Source organism: Lycium ferocissimum, chromosome 6 (genome assembly GCF_029784015.1).
Source record: "Lycium ferocissimum isolate CSIRO_LF1 chromosome 6, AGI_CSIRO_Lferr_CH_V1, whole genome shotgun sequence".
Lineage (NCBI taxonomy): Eukaryota > Viridiplantae > Streptophyta > Magnoliopsida > Solanales > Solanaceae > Lycium > Lycium ferocissimum.
The window spans coordinates 9,568,758-9,588,639 of NC_081347.1; the positions used below are offsets into that span (position 1 = coordinate 9,568,758).

The 19,882-nt window shown below is 33.2% G+C and overlaps 2 protein-coding genes across 2 annotated transcripts; one reads left to right on the forward strand and one right to left on the reverse strand.

The window, feature by feature from the left end:
- Nucleotides 1–1,753: 1,753 nt before the first annotated feature.
- Nucleotides 1,754–9,673, reverse strand: LOC132059262 (calcium-dependent protein kinase 1-like). The gene is made up of 7 exons (XM_059451822.1): nt 8,241–9,673; nt 7,024–7,167; nt 5,303–5,455; nt 4,109–4,224; nt 3,827–3,994; nt 2,934–3,158; nt 1,754–2,112 (listed from the first exon to the last, which is right to left on the reverse strand). Exons 1-7 carry the CDS (start codon nt 9,046–9,048, stop codon nt 1,987–1,989), a joined length of 1,740 nt encoding a protein of 579 aa, XP_059307805.1. The 5' UTR covers nt 9,049–9,673; the 3' UTR covers nt 1,754–1,986.
- Nucleotides 9,674–17,429: 7,756 nt separating this feature from the next.
- Nucleotides 17,430–19,580, forward strand: LOC132059263 (uncharacterized). The gene is made up of 2 exons (XM_059451823.1): nt 17,430–18,122; nt 18,576–19,580. Exons 1-2 carry the CDS (start codon nt 17,573–17,575, stop codon nt 19,310–19,312), a joined length of 1,287 nt encoding a protein of 428 aa, XP_059307806.1. The 5' UTR covers nt 17,430–17,572; the 3' UTR covers nt 19,313–19,580.
- The last annotated feature ends 302 nt before the right edge of the window (nt 19,581–19,882 follow it).

Genomic DNA, 19,882 nt, shown 5'->3' on the forward strand with positions numbered 1-19,882 from the left:
TTTTGTAGGAATTAAGTTATGCGGCGTAAGTTGTGTAGTATTTTTCAGATTATGTTGAGTGTTGAAAGTTTTGTCTTTTCCAAAGATAACTTGTGGATGTGATGATACATATGCCGAAGCTAAACGCTAACTATGCCGAGCGGAATCTAAACTTATGCCTTTTTTAATGTTGAAAGTTTTTCCTTGTCCGCATAATTTTGGGATGTTATGATACATTTGCCAAAACTAAATGCTAACTATGCCGACTGAAATTTAATTTATTCCGCGCCAACATTGCCGAAGGACAAAAATTAAAGACCACAAATTTGAGGGACAAAATTAAAGACCGCCCTGAAATAGCGGGCATTTGTATATATGTATGCATTTATGAAAGATTGTGTGCACGTACGGCGGCTAGTCAATGGTGAAGTCAGAAGTTTCACTAAGGAAATTCAAAAAATAAAAAAGTAAACAAACAAAGAATTCAAGAGATTCGAAAAAATTGACCTTGTATATAGTTTTCGAGCGAAGGAGATTTGGACTAGGGGTGGGCGTTCGGTTCTTCGATTTAGCTATTTCGGTTTCGGTTTTTTGAAGGTGGATATATGTATTCTTTCGCGGTTTTTTGAAGTTTGGTTCGGTTTTTTTAATTCGATTTTTTTAATATGATATTAGAAGCGATTCCATTTACACTAATTCATATTCTCAAAAGCAATAAAACATAAAACTAACAAATTAAAATCAAAATCAAACAAACAAGATACACAAAAAACCATAACCATAATATAGGATTACTAGGTGTTATATACATACAATAAGAATAATTAAAAAACGCATAAAGGAATACATTAATCCTAAAGATACATCCTACTTTATTAAGAATATTTGATTTTCTCAACTCAAGTGGAAAATTAGTACAAAAGCAAAGAGAGCTTATTACAATTGGGTTTTTTTGGGCTTAAACTTAATGAGTACGGACTATTTTAATTTTTTTGGGTAATGTATAAATTTCCCTAAAGTTCGATCCGGTTTCGGTTTTTAAGACAAAACACCGAAACAAACTAATTCGGTATTCTTTCGGTTTCGGTTTAGTGAAGTTCGCATCCAATTTTTTCGGCTTTCGTTTATGCCTTTTGTTATGATTGTATATGTCAACATTGAGACGATACGCATACGAACCCGCTAGTGTATGTGTATGTATTGATATGTTTAGAAAAAAATGTTGCTATGTTTTTTTTTTTTTCGTTTTGTTTTGTTTTGTTTTTTTTTTTTTTTTTTTTTTTGGAGAAAGGTAACAATAAAATATTGCTATATTCTAAAAACTCAATAATATCACATAATTTGTTATTAGTCGCATAAATAGTGCTTTAACTTACCCAATTTTTAAAGTTACTAGCATTAGAGCAGATGTGCAAATGATATTAAAGAGTATTAATCACGATAAATCTCACTTGACCCTCATTCTTCTTATACTACACTTGAAGCGGGCATCCTAAAACCACTTACTCTATAGGTCTATTTTCCATTGAACATTTGATTGATTCTGTCACTAATTGCATCAGCAAATAGCATGCATCATTGAACCTTCATTTGGTATACTATCGTTTACTGTGTCATAAACTCATAATAATTAGCTAAACAAGCGTACACACTCAAGATGGATTCTCAGTGTAACTCCACAGTTAGGGGAAACAAACAGTTAAATCCAGCAAGAATTGTAAACAAATTGATAGTTTGCACTCACTTGAGTAAAATAAGATTTCAATAAACAGCATGACTAAAAAGTGCAGTTTAATATTGAACATCCACGTTATGATGTATAACAATTACTCAGCAGGATAATTACCATATTAAAAAAAAATGGTGCAAAATTTGGAAAGAATTGAAAGATGCACAGGAAAACAACAATGATGTTTAGCAAGTACAATTTTAATACTATACACTCCTAAAAACACAAAAGATCCAGAAGGAAATGAAGAAAATAATAGACAAACACTCTTCAAAGATCTATAGTTTTAGTGCTTCTCTGAATCCAATGCTGAAACTATGCTCTAAACCTTCCTTTGCACCACCAAGCACTGGATTTCCCATTTGCATCATAGCAACAAACTCATTGTAATCAATGCGGCCGTCCTGAAAAAATAAGAAAATTTTCCATGACTGAGACCACAACACAAGCAGCACATGTTGGATATATTCCATGTTCGAGTGAATACGTTTTTAGTTCTTTGGCAAACCTTTACTAGTACTAGGATTGAGACATCTTTTGAGTAGGTCCAATGAAGTGAAAGCTAAGAAACTAGTATGAACTGTGGAATAGTAAGAGAAGAAAGACAAAGAAGCTCTAGACTTTTGGGAACCAATAAATTGCTTGAAATTGTGCAAAACGGAAAGTAAGTCCCTTAACCCCATCAAAAATTCCTTGTTGGTGAATCAAACTGCAGAAAGAGCCCGAAAATTTTGGGATAAGAGGAACTAGTCCTAGAGCCTGCTCGGCCAAACAGCCAAAATCAACTTATTTTGAGAAGTATTTATCAAAAGTTCTCTGGGAGAGTAGTAGTTTGTGTAACTAGGACTTGTACCTGAGATCTCCAGGTTGTTACTCCCATGTCACAACCACTTGGCCGTCCACTTCACTAGGACAACATATCTAAATTTATGTTTTCTCCCTGATCAAAACCCTCCTTGACACCCCTTAATAAATACTCCCAATGTTTCAATTTAAGTGTCTTAGTTTGACTAGGCACGAAGTTTAAGAAAATAAAGGAGTTTTTTTAATCTTGTGGTCTTAAACAAAAGATGCATGTAATGTACCCAAAGAATGTTGAAAGTAGAGAGTTACCAAATACTGAAAGAGGCGTTCTTTTCTAAACAGAATAAAAAGGAAAGTAAGACACTTAAATTAAAACGGGGGGAGTAGGAATTAATATCAAGTGGTGAAAAGCAGAACTTACATTGTCCTGGTCAGCTTCTCTGATCATTTCTTCCATGCGAACATCTCCAATGCCAAATTCTTCACAAGCATGTTGAAGTTCATCTGCGGTGATGTAGCCGCTTCCATCTTTATCAAAGTATGAGAAAGCAGCAAAAAGATGGTCTTCTCTTTCAATTTTGTTAAGATGTAATGTTGCAGCTATAAATTCACCATAATCAATTGTTCCACTGTTATCAACATCAGCCTGCAATTTCGGAGAATGTAAGGAGTTACTCGATATTGCCTTCAACTTCGCGTTGGTAGAATGAAAAATCTCAGCATGCCATGAAGCTAAATGAATCTAAACCTTTGATCACGAGCTGATGAATACAAATCATTACAGCAATGAAAAATATAAAATAACTGATTCTTCTTGAATTATTTCCCGTCACAAATACTCCCACTGGAAGAGATTTTGATTGCGTCATTCTACTTACTTTCTTCTGAACACCAACAATGGCGCTCCATTCTTTCTTTGCCCAATCAAAGTCTTATTCGAGATGGGATAAGGATTAACTTCCACAAACAATGCTATTTATAAAATTCTTTGCTACATGGGCTTAATATCTTTCAAGTTCCACTTAAAACAACTAATAGTGACACTTTGTCAATTTGCATGGAAGTGGAAGAGGGAGGTTAACAAGAAAGAAAAGAAGTCTAAAAGAATTACGCTATATATCAGTTGCATTAATACAACATTAGCATCAACCAAAAAGATTATTTTACTGTAAGTTACATATCTTCAGATAAACAATTTCAGTACTCTCAACAAAGAGAACTCGTGTAAAAGAGTGAAAAAACTGTCCACATTTTGCCATTTCCATGGATCACAGATTTGAAAAAAACTGGATGGAGGACTAATATGATACTTACAGCCTGCATAAGATCATAAATCTCGGACTCCTTCAGAGTAGAGCCAAATTTTTTTAATCCATCTTTGAGCTCCTCAAAAGTTATTTGACCGCTATTGTCTGTGTCTATCATCCTGAACATTTCTTTAAGACCGGCAATTTCTTCTTCGGATAGGCTTTCAGCAATGACCTGCAGCACATACGACATAAGTATCTGGAGAAGAGTTTCAACCTAAATATTTATCTCCAATATGCTCATAAATTAGTGTTAACATCACATGTATTAGCACGTTAATAGACTCACTCTCAAAGCCATTTTCTTGAGCTTGTTCATTGCAGAAAATTGCTTCATTCTACTCAGAACTGCAGAATCCAGAGGCTTATCAGGAGCCACACCATCAACTTGAACCCATGGATGGCCTACAAAAGTTTCAATATCACCGTCAGTGACTATCTGAACTTAATCAGAGTTCAAGATGAACTCCATTACTGATTAAGACAGCAAGAAAGAAAGAAAGAAAAGAGAAGAAGAAACTGATGCAGTCGAAGTAGAAGAAGAAGTAGAAGAAATGAATTTCATTCAATGTAATTCAAATTGTGATTCACATAATGAGATGTATGATGTATATATAAAAAGAGTAATTAGCTTCTAGAATCATCTACTAACTAGCTAGGATCCTATACTAACTAACTAACTCACAGTTAGTTAAATAACTGTTTTCCGGAAACCTAAACTAACTTATGAACAGTGGGAAATTACCACTATGCCCCTAACAGTGTAACTAACTATTTTGCTTCTAATTCTGTACTTGAACACTATCCAAATTTCTCATCCCAAAAGATAATTATGTAATCGGAAAGGGAAAAAAAAAGGCTAGAGTGCACTTTTTCCAGTTACATGATCTAAGTCAGACATAACAAAATGATAAACATAAGACTATAAGAGATTATGGTAAATTACATAAAAGAAGTAACAAACCTCTCAAGGAATACATATAGATTCTACTTACCATAGAAAATGTAAAGAATTTAATCATCTTTTCATAAGAGAAAAAGAAGAAAAGCTGTCCACTAACTGTGGGCAACATCAGAACAAGAAGAACCAAAAGAAAGAAAACCAGTGTACTTGAATACCATAGCGATCTGACAATCTTGCAGAGAACTTGTTACAAGCAGATAATCTGATTTATTTTATTTTATTTGGCTTGATAGTAACATATTTCATGCACTGTCAGTCATCGGGGTCCTCAAAAGCTTAAGCCCAAGAAATTGTGGAGACCAATGTATGGCAATGATCTGTAGCACAATTGTGCTTGACAGAGAATAATGAGTACAGAACAAACTATCTTATTAGGGAAAGCCTTTAAACCAGTAGCTCTTATTACAAATCTAGAGATGGATAATCGTTTCCAAATACCAAATATTACTGAATTCACCCCCATTAGCTCAGTTGTTATTTACATGTACTCAGAAAAAGAGAAGCTGTTAAACTACTTACATAAAACTTCATGTGCAGTTAAACGCTTTTTTGGATCTCGAACGAGCATTCTCCTCATCAAGTCTTTTGCACCTTCTGAAATACTTGGCCATGGGTCTGATGTGAAGTCGAGATCACCGTGCAGGACTTGTTCAAATATTCCTTGCTCATTTTCTGTATGATAGGAAAAAGAAAAATTCAGAAAAACGATACAAAAAGATGGTATGTGGTTGGAAGGGCAGTATTTGATTCCAGAAAACCTTTCCATGTTCCTCTCCATGAACATACTTATGACTCAATTTCACTTCAATAGTTGACAAAAACCAAGTCGGTCTCAAGAACATGCACAAACTGTGTAACTACTCAGACGGAATCATCCGTAGTTATCTACCAAGTTTGACCAACTATCTATACAACCTGGTATTTCTCCTTGCACCAAAAATCAAGTTAAAAAAAGTCCCTTTGATTTGTTCTTGTTTTAACCAACCATTACATCAGTCATGTTTCTATTAACGTGCACTTCTCTATCAATGGATAAACCAAAAGACCATTTCAACCTCCATTAGCCATCACACCATCAATCTTAGCCTGGTAAAATTTTCCAATGGCCTTGAATACATACTTGCACTATTATTTCAACAAACTTAAACTCTCTGAATCATTCCTTCGTTCAGTCTTGCACTCCTTTAGTCTTGACATTAACTAAGTAACTTTAAGTGCCAAAACATAATCAGAACCTGTGTTACTCCGACTCGGGTGCCAATCTAGAGGTCGGATTCTTCATCACATAATTTTAGCATTCGAGGAGTATGGATCCGAGTGTGGATCCAGGTAGTGGGATACATCCAATAAGTGTATAGTATGGCATATTTAAGTATGCATCTCTATTAATTAAAATTACTAAGTTAAAAATCATAAAATTTAATTCTTTATAAACGCCTAAAATTTTATTCATGAGATATCTCGTGTAATAGCAAAGTGCTTTTATAATTTATATGACTATATATATATGACACAAACCCAAATATCAAACCAAATACTCAATTTACCGATATTTCTGGGTCATAGATGTAGTCAAAGCACCCAAGGCTAGTTGACCAAATTAGGTGTGGATTCCACACCCACACCCAAATCGTGTCGGACAAATACGGGTGCGGCAGGAATTTTGAAGCGTCCGAGCAATATAGATCAGAACCCAATTCCAAGAGAGTTCAGAAGTAGATCTTAAGCGAAGTAATACCTTTGCCTATTTAAAGATCAATAAATTAATTACTGAAGAAAGACTATGCTAATTGGATTTAAATAGATATCGTCATCCTTGAGAAAGATAGAACATCTGCCCTCCTTGCACGGGAGAATTGGTCCACAAAGGGAAAATTCTCAATCATTTCCAAATCTTCCATTGAGGGGTGCAGCAGGAATTTGACACAAATCACGACAATAAGAATTATTAGAAAATCGAGCAACTCTCTGATAAATTGGGTTAGATTGAGAGATAGTAATGGACAAGTGAAGAGATGGTTGATAGAGGTGTTGAAATGTCCATATACCAAAATAAGTCAGTGGGAGGATATCAGCAAACATGAAGAACATGGCATCAGTTCTTCTGATAACAAATGCACATACTAGGTTTCTTAAAATGAAATTTAAGTGGAAAAGTAGCGAACCGGATGTAGAAGAGCCACAGAATGGAGCAAAAAGTATCCAACAAATGCCAATTTTGATGACTTAGCAATGCTTACCAGCCCAGAAAGGAGGTACTCCACTTAATAAGATGTAGATAATTACACCAGCACTCCAGACATCAGCTTCAGGACCATAACGTTTTCGGAGAACTTCTGGTGCAACGTAATACGGGCTGCCAACAACGTCAGTAAATTTGTCGCCTGAAAAGAGAAAAATATCAATTAGGAAGCAGTTTGGAAAAGAAGAAATATGGTCAACATACAATTAAGGAGAACAAATTAAAAAAATGGATCAACTAGTTGTCCAGTAAGTTCTATTAAAATGCCAAAACTTGACACTACCCGAATCACAGTGAACAGAACATAGTTTATGCATATAAGTCAAGATAATAGAATGCTTGAATGATTACGTGTAGGACCTGGTTAAAATTCCAATATCATTCTGAGACAGCTTTAGCGAAACATGTTGAGGACACCCCAACTGAAACACTCGATAACTTAAACTCAATGACCATGACCATGCTACTCCATTTAAACTCATCTTATGGGCTTATGCCTATAAGCATTGAAAGAAACAAAATAAGTTGTTAGTCTAACTTATTTTTAGCATCAAAATCATGAATACTTTAGATAAGCTCCAGTCCAAAATAATTTTTTTTTTTTTTAAGACAAAATGACTTTAAGTTGGCCAGCCAAACAATCAAAAAAGCTGAAAACAGCTTATAAGCAACTTATAAGCCAATCCAAACGGGCTCTTGGCCACTTCATTGAAAGAAACACAATTGTTGTTTCCAATTTTAGCATCAAAATCATGAATACTCCCTCCAGTCCAAAATAATTGATGTTTTAGACTCTGAAAGTTGATCAAAAAAAAATTGATGCTTCACAAAATCAAGCAGATGTTTAATTCTTTCTCCCAGATTTTCCCTTAACACATTCCTAATTCAATGTACAAATGTAATGATGTATACGACATGTCCTTTTATGTACTCAAAGCATTCGATATAAAATATTTAATGCTTCTTATTGTTTCAAAGCATTTGAGAAGAGCTCATAATTAAGGGTATTTTAGTTAAAACCCCTCTTAATTTTTAGGAGTACGTGAATGCCCTAATCCATGTGGCCAAGCCTAAAACATCAATTATTTTGGACTGGAGGAGTAACACATTTCATTAGCATGTTTAATCTTTCTAATAGATTGCGAGCTCATTGTATACCCATTAACTTTGTCTAAAACTAGTTTAAAAGAAGGCAAGTATATATCATACAAATACCTGGTTTGAAGAATATTGATAACCCAAAATCAATTGTTTTGAGAAGTGAATCCTCCTTCTGATCAACAAAAAGAAAATTCTCAGGCTTAAGATCACGATGCATGACACCAAGAGAATAACAAGCTTCTACAACTCCAACAATAGTCCTTGTGAGCTCAGCTGCTTTTCTTTCCGTATAATGCCCTCGTTGAATAATCCTATCAAAAAGTTCACCCCCAGCACAACACTCCATAACAAGATGAACAGCTATAGCATCCTCATAAGCTCCTTTTATCGATATAACATGAGGATGACCTGCTAAGTGGTGCATTATCTGCACTTCCCTTCTAACATCTTCCACATCATCATCTGTTAACAACTTCCTCTTAGCAATCGATTTGCAAGCGTACCGCTTCCCTGTCGCTTTTTCAGTACAAAGAAATGTAGTACCAAACTGCCCTTGTCCTAATTTCTTTCCTATACTAAAAAACTCCTTTAAGTTCCCAGTTTTCTTCTGTAACACAGAATCAGTCCTAAGTCCAGCACTTGCCACTCTCTTCATTTCAGCCGGCTTTTTCGTTTTTTTAGGTTTCTCTTCCTCTTTCTTTTCTGGCTTAGGCATTGTTATATGTTCTGGTGGCTTATCTTGAACTGGTAAATTAGGTAAATCAGTTTCTTTAACAGAAGTTGGTGTTTCAACTCTAACACTTTCACCATTAGTAGTGGTGGAAGCGGTATCATCAGGCGATCCGGTTCGCCACATTGCTGCTGAAACTGACTGAAAAATTCCATTTTTAGTAATACTTGGTCCTACACAAGTGTTCCCCATTTCTTGATCCTAAATTAACAACCCTTTTAGTTACTTCTTACATCAAGATCCTTTTTTTCTATAGTGTACCCAAAAAATCAACAGGATCTTGATACTTCACCAAATAATCCACTACCAAAAACAAAGTCAAACTTCCCAGGATTAACCACAAACAAGTCAACAAGAATTCAAATCCAAGACTCATTCAAGCTTATCAAATCAAGATTCAAAATGAGCTAAAAGACTGTTAACTAACCTTGATATAGAAGCTTAGCAGAGATTAAATAGAACAGAATCAAAGAATCAATTACAATACCAAAAAGAATAATCAAAGTTTCCAAGTAATCAGATACAAAGACATAGTAATAAATTGATTATATAAAGCTCAAATCTTTTAAATCACTAGAGAACAATGAAAAAGCAAATGGACCCAAAAAAGGAAATTTCTGCTAAGCTATGGGAAGGTCAAAGAAAGGACAAGAAAAGGGAAAAATTTGAGATCTTGATTATAAAAGAACAAAGTGGACTATGAACTATTATTGGGTTTTCATTTGTTTAGTGGAAAATTTGTAGCATTAACATTTGACATATAGTACTATAACTTACATGCATTTTTTTAACCGTAAATATGGGGTAGTTGGTATATATGCGTGCACATGTAACGACAATTCAGACAAGACCTACAACAAAAACGCGTCTTGGTAGGATATAAGTCCAAATAAGCCTAAGGTTTTGCCCAGGAATCTCATTTTTTAAGCCTTTGGGATTTGGATGGATTTTGCCATGTATGTCATGGACTTTTACCCTTGTTATTATCAATATTATGTTTAGTACTCACGTAGTTTTTTACTTTTCGACATGCATTACCATCTGTAAAATATTTGTATTATATTTTGCTATTTTATTGCTATACCTTTTTATATCTACTTCGAAATTCTTTTATGTTCCTTTCACTTTCTTTTCTCTTCTTTCTTTCTCTTTTCCTTTCTTTGAGCCTAAGGTCTTTCAGAAATAGTATCTCTGCCCCATAAAGATAGACGTAAGGTTTGTGTACACCCTATCCTCTCCAAATTCACATATGAGATCACACTGGGTATGTTGAACCTTTACATGATTATTATCCAATTGGGATAAAACTTTTAGCCGCAAGTACACATTAACAAAATTTGCCTCTTAGAAATTTACACAACATAATTTTATACATGGTATATCTTCAGGTATATAACGATGGTTAGATAGCGAATCTAGAATTTCTAGATAATGAGCGAGCTATTATTAAAAAAAAAAAAAAGGATAAAATGTATTAAGTGAAATTGATTTCTAGTTCTCTAGGTAGCACCTTTTGATCTTCTTATAGGGTGCCAGCATACAATATTATACTTATTTTAGAAAATATATACATAAAATATCTAATATTACAAAGAGATTATGGATTCATGTGCCCCATTTTTAACCTTTAAATTTGCCCCTCGTAAGAATAGTTGAATGAAACAATTATATATTTTTGAATTATATATATAGCTATTGGATATTTTATATTTTTTTCGTATAAATAGACGTGACGTATAGTTTTTTTTTTTTTCAAAAGATGAAAAAAAATTGGCCGCACAGGCGTCCATGTCAACTTTGGTTGGTTTTAGCCCAACTTTGCTTACTTTGTACTCTCTTGGAAGATTGAGGTGACAGAGCCCGAATTTTTTTCATGTAAGTGGCAGGCTCTTGATTTTTTTCTACTTATTTTCGCCCCAAAAATTACTAATGCTAGGATTAGCAGATACATAGGGGCTTTTTTATATTTTTAAAAACTTCGGAGTTAAGATTTAAACTTTTTAAAAAAGTTCTTTTCTGTTTCTCTTTCTTCTTTCATGTTCTTTTTTTTTTTTTCGAAAATCATTCCTTTACTCACTAATTTTCCCATTCTTTCATCTCATCTTCTATGTGTGTAGTCATCATTGGATGTTAATCTTGAAGTATATATACATTTTGGTTGCTGATAAACGTGGCGAAAGAGCTGGAAGCCATTGACGACCCTTAAAAAGCTTCGAAGCTCCAATTAAAAAATGTGGGTTACTGCAAACGAGTTCTGTTTTGAGTGGGTGATACCTCAAAAAAAAATCAAAACATCGATAAGAATTCATATATGTAATTTGAAGCAATTTCTTTGAGATTTGCCATGGTTTTGGATCGATTTATGGCATCTCTCAAGGTTGAAGAAGAAGATTGTTCAAATTTTAGATTACCGCAAACGAGCTCTATTTCAAGTGGGTGGTATCTCAAAAGAACCGAAACATGGAGGGGAGCTCATATCTAAAATTTGAAGCAGTTTGGTGAAGATTTGACATGATTTTGGATCAAATTATAGCAGTTGTTCGTCCAAAAGTAAGAAGAAGATACTACTAGAAATAGTCTAGCAGAAACTTTATTCAGGTCTAAAATAGATTTATTAGCAACCTATAGTTTCTACTAAACTTCTGCAATGGCTATATATATGTATATATATAATAAACTTGAAAAAAATTAGTTGTATATGGAATGTAGCAGTTACCAATGTCAATATCACTATGCTAAGATAAGTTGTGGACAACTTGATGGTAACTTCTGGAATATCCGTTATAGTTCTATTACGGGGAAAAATGAGAACAAGCGGTCGTATAGGAGAATCAATAGGATTCTCGCTGCACTCCTTGTTGCTCTGGGAGAGACGCTCAAAAACTAACACCCTCTTTCCTCCAGTTTCTCCTCTTTACAACCTCCGTAGTTTCTATTTTCATCTTCTTTTTCGCTTTTTTTTTGGTATTTTTTTATGTCATGTACTTCACTCTTTTGCCATGTTAATATGTACTGAGAACTAAAGAGGGTCAGATTTTAACCACTAAGAACTGAAGAGGGTCGAACTTAGCCACTAGAGCAGGTGTATATTCTAATAGATGATAGTGAAAAATGTAAAAATATGCACTGAGATCTAAAGAGGGTCACACTTATTAGCCACTAGAAACTGAAGAGGGCCACATATATCCACTAGATCAGGTGTATATTCTAGCAGACGGTAGTGAAGAATGTAATAAATATGCACTGAAAATTGAAAAGGATCACACTTAATTAGCCACTAAGAACTGATGAGAGTCACACATAGCCACTAGACTAGGTATATATTCTAAGAACTAAAAAGAGTTACACATAGCCACTAGACCACGTGTATATTATTAGAAGCGACTGTGATTCCCGTAAGCAACCTACGGTTTAAACGAAATCATCTTGAAAATTGATGAATTAATTCTTGAAACTTATCATTGTTGGGATTTAAATGAATATTTAACAAAATGATAACGTCATTATTGATATAAACACTAATATCAATGAAATAATACAAGTCATTCACTATTAATCTCAACATTACAAGTTGGTCGCATAATTATTTCACCTATTGCAATAGAGACAAAAATATTTCACATTGATCGCATGTAGTTATGTATCAATTTCAATATAGATCATATGTAGTATAGTAACCATTTGCAACATGGCTAAATAAAATATATGATGTTCACATATAGTTATGTCACCAATTTCAAGTTGTTATATATAGCTATGATCATCATAACTTTTTCTTCATAGCGTTAACATTACTCATTAATTATCATTATTTTAGATTATTATATTGTTGTTTCACTAATTTCATGGTGATAACATATTGTTTAGTTACAAATAAGTTTTATAATTTAAAATTAGTTCATTTCTCATTTAAAAAAAACTAATTTTTTTGGTTGCAAAGGCAAATGTTAGGTTGTAATTTCTAACAATATGTAGCTGGCTTCTAATAAGGCAGAGGATGCAAGTGTAGTGACATAACTCTTTTGAGGACCCCATTTTCCTGTCACAAAGCACCTCATTAACTAATTTTAACTACTACCGATCCCCAATTCTTGAGAAGGCCAAAAGGTATTGCTAGGATTTGATGGGTAATGACCACTTTGTGGTAAAGACATGAGAGACAGACTAAGCGGCACAAAACATTCATAAAGGCAAAATCAGCAGTGAATGTGTTTATGTTATTGGTCTATGCATAAACGTTGCCCTTTTATTTGCTTTTAACGAATGTCTTCTGCTGATAATAGTTCGATGGTCTATACATAGACGTTGTCTCGTCTATAATAAAATTATAAATTTGAAGTGTTCATAACCTCAAGCTCAAATTTAAAATGTTCATCTTTTACCTCAAACTCAAATCTGAAATTTTATGCGAACCCACCTTAAATCTTTTCCAAATTCCCTTAAATTAAGATTTAGACTCCTCAAAAGATCTCCAACAAAACCCAATAGCACCCACTTGAAATAAATCACTCCTTCATAAAACCTATTTCCATGTTTGAAGCTCAAGTTTCAACAATGACTATCCTTAAGCTCAAATCTAAAATTTAATCCAAAATCATTTTAAATCTTCTCGAAACTTTCTAAAATTAAACTCATCGAAAGATCCCCAACAAAATTCAATAACACCCACTTGAAATGAATTACTCTTTCAAAAACTCATTTCAAGCTTGAAGCTCAAGCTCCAACAATGACTGCCAGTGAGGTATATTTCAAGTGTAGGAGGAAAAAAACGTTGGAATGAATTTTGAGAGGGGATATATAATTTTTTTTTTTTTATAAGGTAAAAAATATTTTTAGATTTTTATTTTGGTTTAATTTATTATTTCTAACTTTAAAAAAAAAAAAAAAAAAAACTTGAAGGCTAGTTTGGAAGCTTGGAATAGTTATTATTTTTTTAAATATATTTTTTTAAATCGTTGAAAGAAAATGTATTTTTAAAAACTTGCAGGCTTTTTTTGACGCTCAGCTAACTTGTCTCCACTTAATTAGCACTAATCCTAAATGGAGTCCTGCCACCTAATACCTAAAATTCGGGGTCTAAATTCTTAATAAAAACTAGCAAAGGGCCACCCCACCACACTTGCCCTACTCTCTTGGCGACTTTTCATTCTGCTTTCTTCGTCTCGAATTATATTTACATAAATATCATTAAAAAAATTGAAAAATACAAATCATAAAATGACTAATGGGTATAATGGTTTACCGGTGAATTTACCATTAATATCACGTTTTAGAGTAGAACTCAGTTATGTAATTGTGTGATTTGCTAATGCCGAATTAGGAAAGCGAGAGGTTTATCTTAACAATTAAATGGAAGTGAAACCTACATGTAAAACGAATCTTATTTTTTGTAGAGGGATTTTGAAGGTTAAAACAAAATCACTAAATACAATCAGACCTCCCTATAGCAGTATCTGCATATAACAACACCTCTCTATAACATCTAAGTTTTTACGGAATTGAGTTTTTATATTATATTTTACTTCTCTATAACAACATTTACCTATAACAGCAACGACCAACTTTACAATAGTACGCTTTTGGTAAAATTACCCCTCATATAACAACTATCATCTTTTTTTTTTTTTTAGTAATATAATAATTAACCATTTTTATAAAAATAGTATCTATGATTACCAATAATAAGTGTAGAGATTTTGACCAAATATTTAATTTAATACTTTAATGTACTATATTTATGACAAAATATTATATATAAATACATAATATGATTATCTTCTATTTTTATTTATAAATAATTTTCAAAAAGGAAAACAATGTGAATAAGGGATACGGATCCTATTCTTTAGGACAAGCGAAGAGACAAATCTTTGATTCCTTCTAATCTTTTTAAAACGGAATCTACAAATATGCTATAATTATAAAAAAATTCCATCACTCTTGAAAGAATTTTATTTTTGAGTAGATTTAAAATTTGTGTCTTAGAGCTTAAAACTTTATACATTCAGTTATGAATTTATTGAAATTGTATTAACGATTTTTAATGTTTAGGTAGTGAAGTTTGCATATCTTTGAGATTTGAAATTTAAATAATTTTGTTATTTTTTATAACATTAAATAAATAATTAGTTTTTATGTATTTTTTTTTTGCATTTAAATGTTAAATGTTGTTATAGGTATATAATACCAATCCTCTATAACAATCTAAAAATTTCAAACCAACAATGTTATAGAGAAATTTGACTGTACTCGTTTTTAATATCTACCAACAACGTCGCCAAATAATTGATGAGGTAGATGACATAGCATAATGCAGCTTTTTTTTATTTTGTGACTTGTTTGTTGAGTACTCACGCAAAATTTATTGCGTGAAAAGAAAAATGGTAATCATAATAATATTAAACAAATTATTTTATTGAATCAACTTGTAGAAAGATACTGTATGGCAAAGTCCCTGTTGTCACGAGGTGTTCCATCCACTAAAAATTAAGTTATTAAATGGCAAAAATCGAATGAGAATGGAATTAAATGTAACACAAATGCTAGCTTGGATATTCACAGTAGGCTGACGAGAGTAAGAATGTTGATACATATTGATAGAGGAGATTTCATTGGCGGGGGAAGCAAGGTGTTTTAATAAAGTATCTAGCCTGTAAGTTGCAAAAATTATGGGCGTTCGGGAAGCTCTCAGCTGGTAAAAGAGCGGCTTTGCTAATAATTGTGTGGTGATTGAGATGGATAATCAACTAGTTTATCAAGCTCTCGAAGGAAACATATCAAATAATTCTTATTTTGATTCTCTTGTTTATTATTCTAATAAGACACTAATAAAAGATTTTTAATTAATGTATGTTTCTCTACTTAGAAAATCAGCTAATTAAAATTTCACGCTTTTAGGCTAGGGCGGATGTTTCTATGTCTGATTCAATGGAATGAGGGTGTCCCACTATTTTTTATTTCTGATTATTTCTAATATATTCAGTTTTAATTTGAATAATAATTGGGAAGACACCTAAAAAAAACAAGGTTAAAGGGTACAAGATCACATTTACCAAATGATAATCGCATTCGACGAATGAGATTTATGCGTGCACAATCGATTTTTGGAACGCCCACTAATTAATAAAGTATCTGCTGTATCGCTTTAATGGACAAGTTTGACGTGAAAATGGTGTTTGCACAGTCCTCCTCTGGTCAACTTGTAGTTGTCTCTCTGTATGTACTCCCCCACTCCTATTATTCAGATCCTTAAACAATCATCTACACAACGATAAATTCTAAGCAAACTCACAACTATTATACGTCTCATCCTACACGCTAACTAATCCATAAATTCAACATATATAGTCCATATGGTTGGGCGTCCATCCATAGTTTTCTCCACACAATTCAAGAAAATGCCGTCATCCCTCACTTTTCTCTCTCCCACCTCACCCCCATATCTCCATACCCTTCTAGAAATTTAATTATTTGTAAATCTAAAAAAGTACTACTACCAATTTTCCTAAAACATTTAACAAAAGTAGTAGGTACCATATTACTTATAAAATTAAAAGGATACATAATACTCCACTAATTACCAAAAACAAAAAACTACTCCCTCAGTTTCAATTTAAGTGTTTTACTTCCTTTTTTATATGTCCCAAAGTTTCTTTTTATTTTTTAAATTTTGTATCAAGTCAAATTAAAACACTTAAATTGAAACAAAAGGAGTAGTTTGATAATGACAAGTCACAATAATCAATTTGGTGTATGTTTATATATATATATATATATATATATATATAAACAGATGAGATATGTAAATATTAATTTTATCCATATTTTGATGGAAGGTATGTTAATATAAATTTATCGCGACGAAGCGTAGGTTTTAACTAGTTTATTTGTCAATAGAGTATAAATATGGGAAAGACAATCTTAAAAATGAGATATCTCATTAAGCTTAAATTATTTTATCCCACCTTTTAGATGGGATAAATTAGACCCATATTATAATACCGGAATAATTTTGCCGCGTACAAAACCACCACTAATACGTCTCATTCTGCATGCTAATCCAATATAGCCACCACATAACCCTAGCCAAATCCTTCCATTATTCCATAGTTTTCTCCACAATCAAACAATCTTCAGCACTCCCTTCTTCTCTATCCCCAACCTCAAACCCATATCTCCATACCCTTCTTGAATCATGCCGTCCTTTCCTCCGTGGAGAACTCGAATCCATCGACAAACATCTCCCTACTCTCATCACAGTCTTACGTTCCGTTGCCACAAACGTTGGCAGCTTCCTCGACCACTTAATCGATATTTTCAAGATTCTTAAAATTTAACCCAAAAATAAAATAAAAAAGAGTTTTGTTAGTTTTAAGGGTAAAAGTGAACCATAAAAGTGGCGGAGAGATAAGTGGATAAAAGATATATTTAGATTTTTTGAGATAGCCCAGAGACATTTTTGGCCCTTTTACCGGATGAACTTTTAAGTGAAAATAGTGTTTGCACAGTCCACCTCTTGTCAACTTGTATATACTACCCCCACTCCTTTTATTTAAGTTCCTTATCCTTATCTTTAACAATCATCTATACAATACTAAATTCTACTAATCAAACTCCTACTATTATACGTCTCATCCTACATACGCTAATCCCATAAATTCAACATATAGTCCATATAGTTGTGTCCTTCAATTGTTTTCTCCAAACAATCAAGAAAATGCCTTCATCACTACCTTCTCTATCTTCAACCTCAAACCCATATCTCCATACCCTTCTTGAATCATGCCGTCCTTTCCTTCGTGGTGAACTCGAATCCATCGACAAAAATCTCCCAACTCTCATCACAGTCTTACGTTCCGTTGGCGCTGGTGAATGTTGGCACAAACATGGCAGCTTTCTCGACCACTTAATCGATATTTACAAGATTCTTAAAATATGGAAAGCACCAGATTCTGTTTGTCTTTGTGGTCTTTTTCATTCAGCTTATTCTAACTCTTATGTTAATCTTGCTATCTTTGATCCTAATACTGGTCGTGAAACTGTACGTGCTCATGTTGGTGATGATGCTGAGAGGTTAATTCATCTTTTCTGTATTGTCCCACGTCAGCCTTTGATTCATGATGACTTGTTGTTTAAGTATAGTGATTTGGAACTTATTGAACACCTTAAGGTTTCTGAAATTTCGGTAAAAAATGCTAAGGAAAAGAGTTTGTTTAATGAAGATGAAGCCTGGAGGAAGAAATTGCAGTCAATCTTGCCGGAAAACGGTATTGTTACAATTTACTTTCCTTTACTTTATGAGTTACATAGAAATTTTTACTTTCTTTTTTAGTCTAGGAATATTTTAGAATATATTTTTTTCCTTCAGAGTCTCAGATCTAGTTATATTTTTTATTTTTGAAAGTCAATTTGACTAATATTGGATTAAATTAGATTAATTTAATATTTTAAAATTAAAATTTGTATATTGGAAAACTATATGAAAAGTAGTATAAGTTGCAGTTTTTCTCATATCAATTTGATGCACAAATACTTCTTGAAATATTGGTCAAAGTTCTTGCGATTTGAATCTTGGGAATCGAAAAGTATCACATAAATTGTTACAGTTGGGAGTAATATTTATAAGGAAAATAGTATATTTAATGCAAGAATCATTACAACGAGTTTTCATTCATTCTCTCTATCTGATTTTCTCCATAATCTCTTGGATTCCATAACAGGTATAACAGTGAAGCATATTAAGACAGGGGAAGATATGTTGGTTTCCAGGAGATTGGTAGCTGTGTTTCTGCTCATGACAATGGCTGATTTTAGTGATCAACTGTTTAATTTTCAGGATTTATTGTTTGATAACTCCAATGGTAGGTTGGAATTTACTGGAAACAATTCTCAAATAACTCTATGGCCCGGTGATGGAAAACCAGGGCTATGGATGAATTCTGTTTCAAGAATGGGAGCTATTTACAGTTTAATAGTCAGAGAAGAAGAGATTATGATTGAAAAACGAAAGAAAAACGGCGAAAATGGGATTGTAGAAGGAAGAGATGAAGAAATTGAGCTTGTAATACCACCAGTGTTTGAAAATTGTACAAGAGTTTTGGATGCAGAAGAGCAAAAAGAGGCAAGAGAGTTGTATTGGGAAGGTGTTTGTGAAGGGTCTAATAGAGGTTTAGATTGGGCTGAGGAGAAGTTATTGAAGAGTGTTGAGAAGAATTCTTTTGTGGGAGAGCCACATGTTGTATTGGGACAGATTTATTTAAGTAAAGGGAAGTTTGAAGAGGCAGAAAAAGAAGCTGAAAAGGGGTTAAGACTTATATTGGAATGGGGGAGTCCATGGGATAAGAGAATGTCTTGGGAAGGTTGGATTGCTTGGACTAGAGTTTTGTTGATGAAGGCTAAAGAGAAGTCTTGGCCACAAAATTCATGGGGTATTCTTAATTTGGGTCTAGTTAGGTAAATCTATTTTTATTTTTTTTGTTTATGTTAAATGTCTAAGATTTAGTTCAAGTTGGTTGTCTAGTGTTTCTAATAAAATCTGGGGAAAGATCCTTCCTTCGCTTCTATATTATCTATCAATCTGTTTGTTGAGTATCGGACCCTTGAGGTGTTACTTCTTCTTTTGGTTCAAGTTGGTTGACAAGTGCTCCTTAATAAACATTAGTGAAAGCAATTAAAATAAATAAGATGCTATCGGACTTATTTGGCATCCATCATGATTTTTGTGACTTTTATTACAGCAATAATTCACCACGATGGCTATTATGTCTGTTTGTGGGATTTCATCAGTGTTTGTATTTTACTGTATTTGTTGACGTTTCTTTTCTTTTTTTAATGTATTTTTGTCGCAATCCAAACAAATAGCTTTAGATACTGAAATCAACGTCTTCCCATTTTTGATTAACTCATAGATTAACTCCTATCTACACTGAAAGGACTGAGTTATGGTTTTTTTCCGCTTGAAGCATCGTCATAAGATGTTATTCCCTCCATCCAGTTTTACTTGTCACATATTAACTTGACACGCCTA

Excerpts from the sequence above, each read along its gene's own strand:
- LOC132059263 (XM_059451823.1), top strand. The coding sequence starts at position 17,573 with ATGCCTTCATCACTACCTTCTCTATCTTCAACCTCAAACCCATATCTC. Across the intron at positions 18,123-18,575 it reads GTCAATCTTGCCGGAAAACG|GTATAACAGTGAAGCATATT; the intron begins GTATTGTTACAA and ends ATTCCATAACAG.
- LOC132059262 (XM_059451822.1), bottom strand. The coding sequence starts at position 9,048 with ATGGGGAACACTTGTGTAGGACCAAGTATTACTAAAAATGGAATTTTT. Across the intron at positions 7,168-8,240 it reads ATCAATATTCTTCAAACCAG|GCGACAAATTTACTGACGTT; the intron begins GTATTTGTATGA and ends TTCTCTTTTCAG. Across the intron at positions 2,113-2,933 it reads GAGAAGCTGACCAGGACAAT|GACGGCCGCATTGATTACAA; the intron begins GTAAGTTCTGCT and ends TTATTTTTTCAG.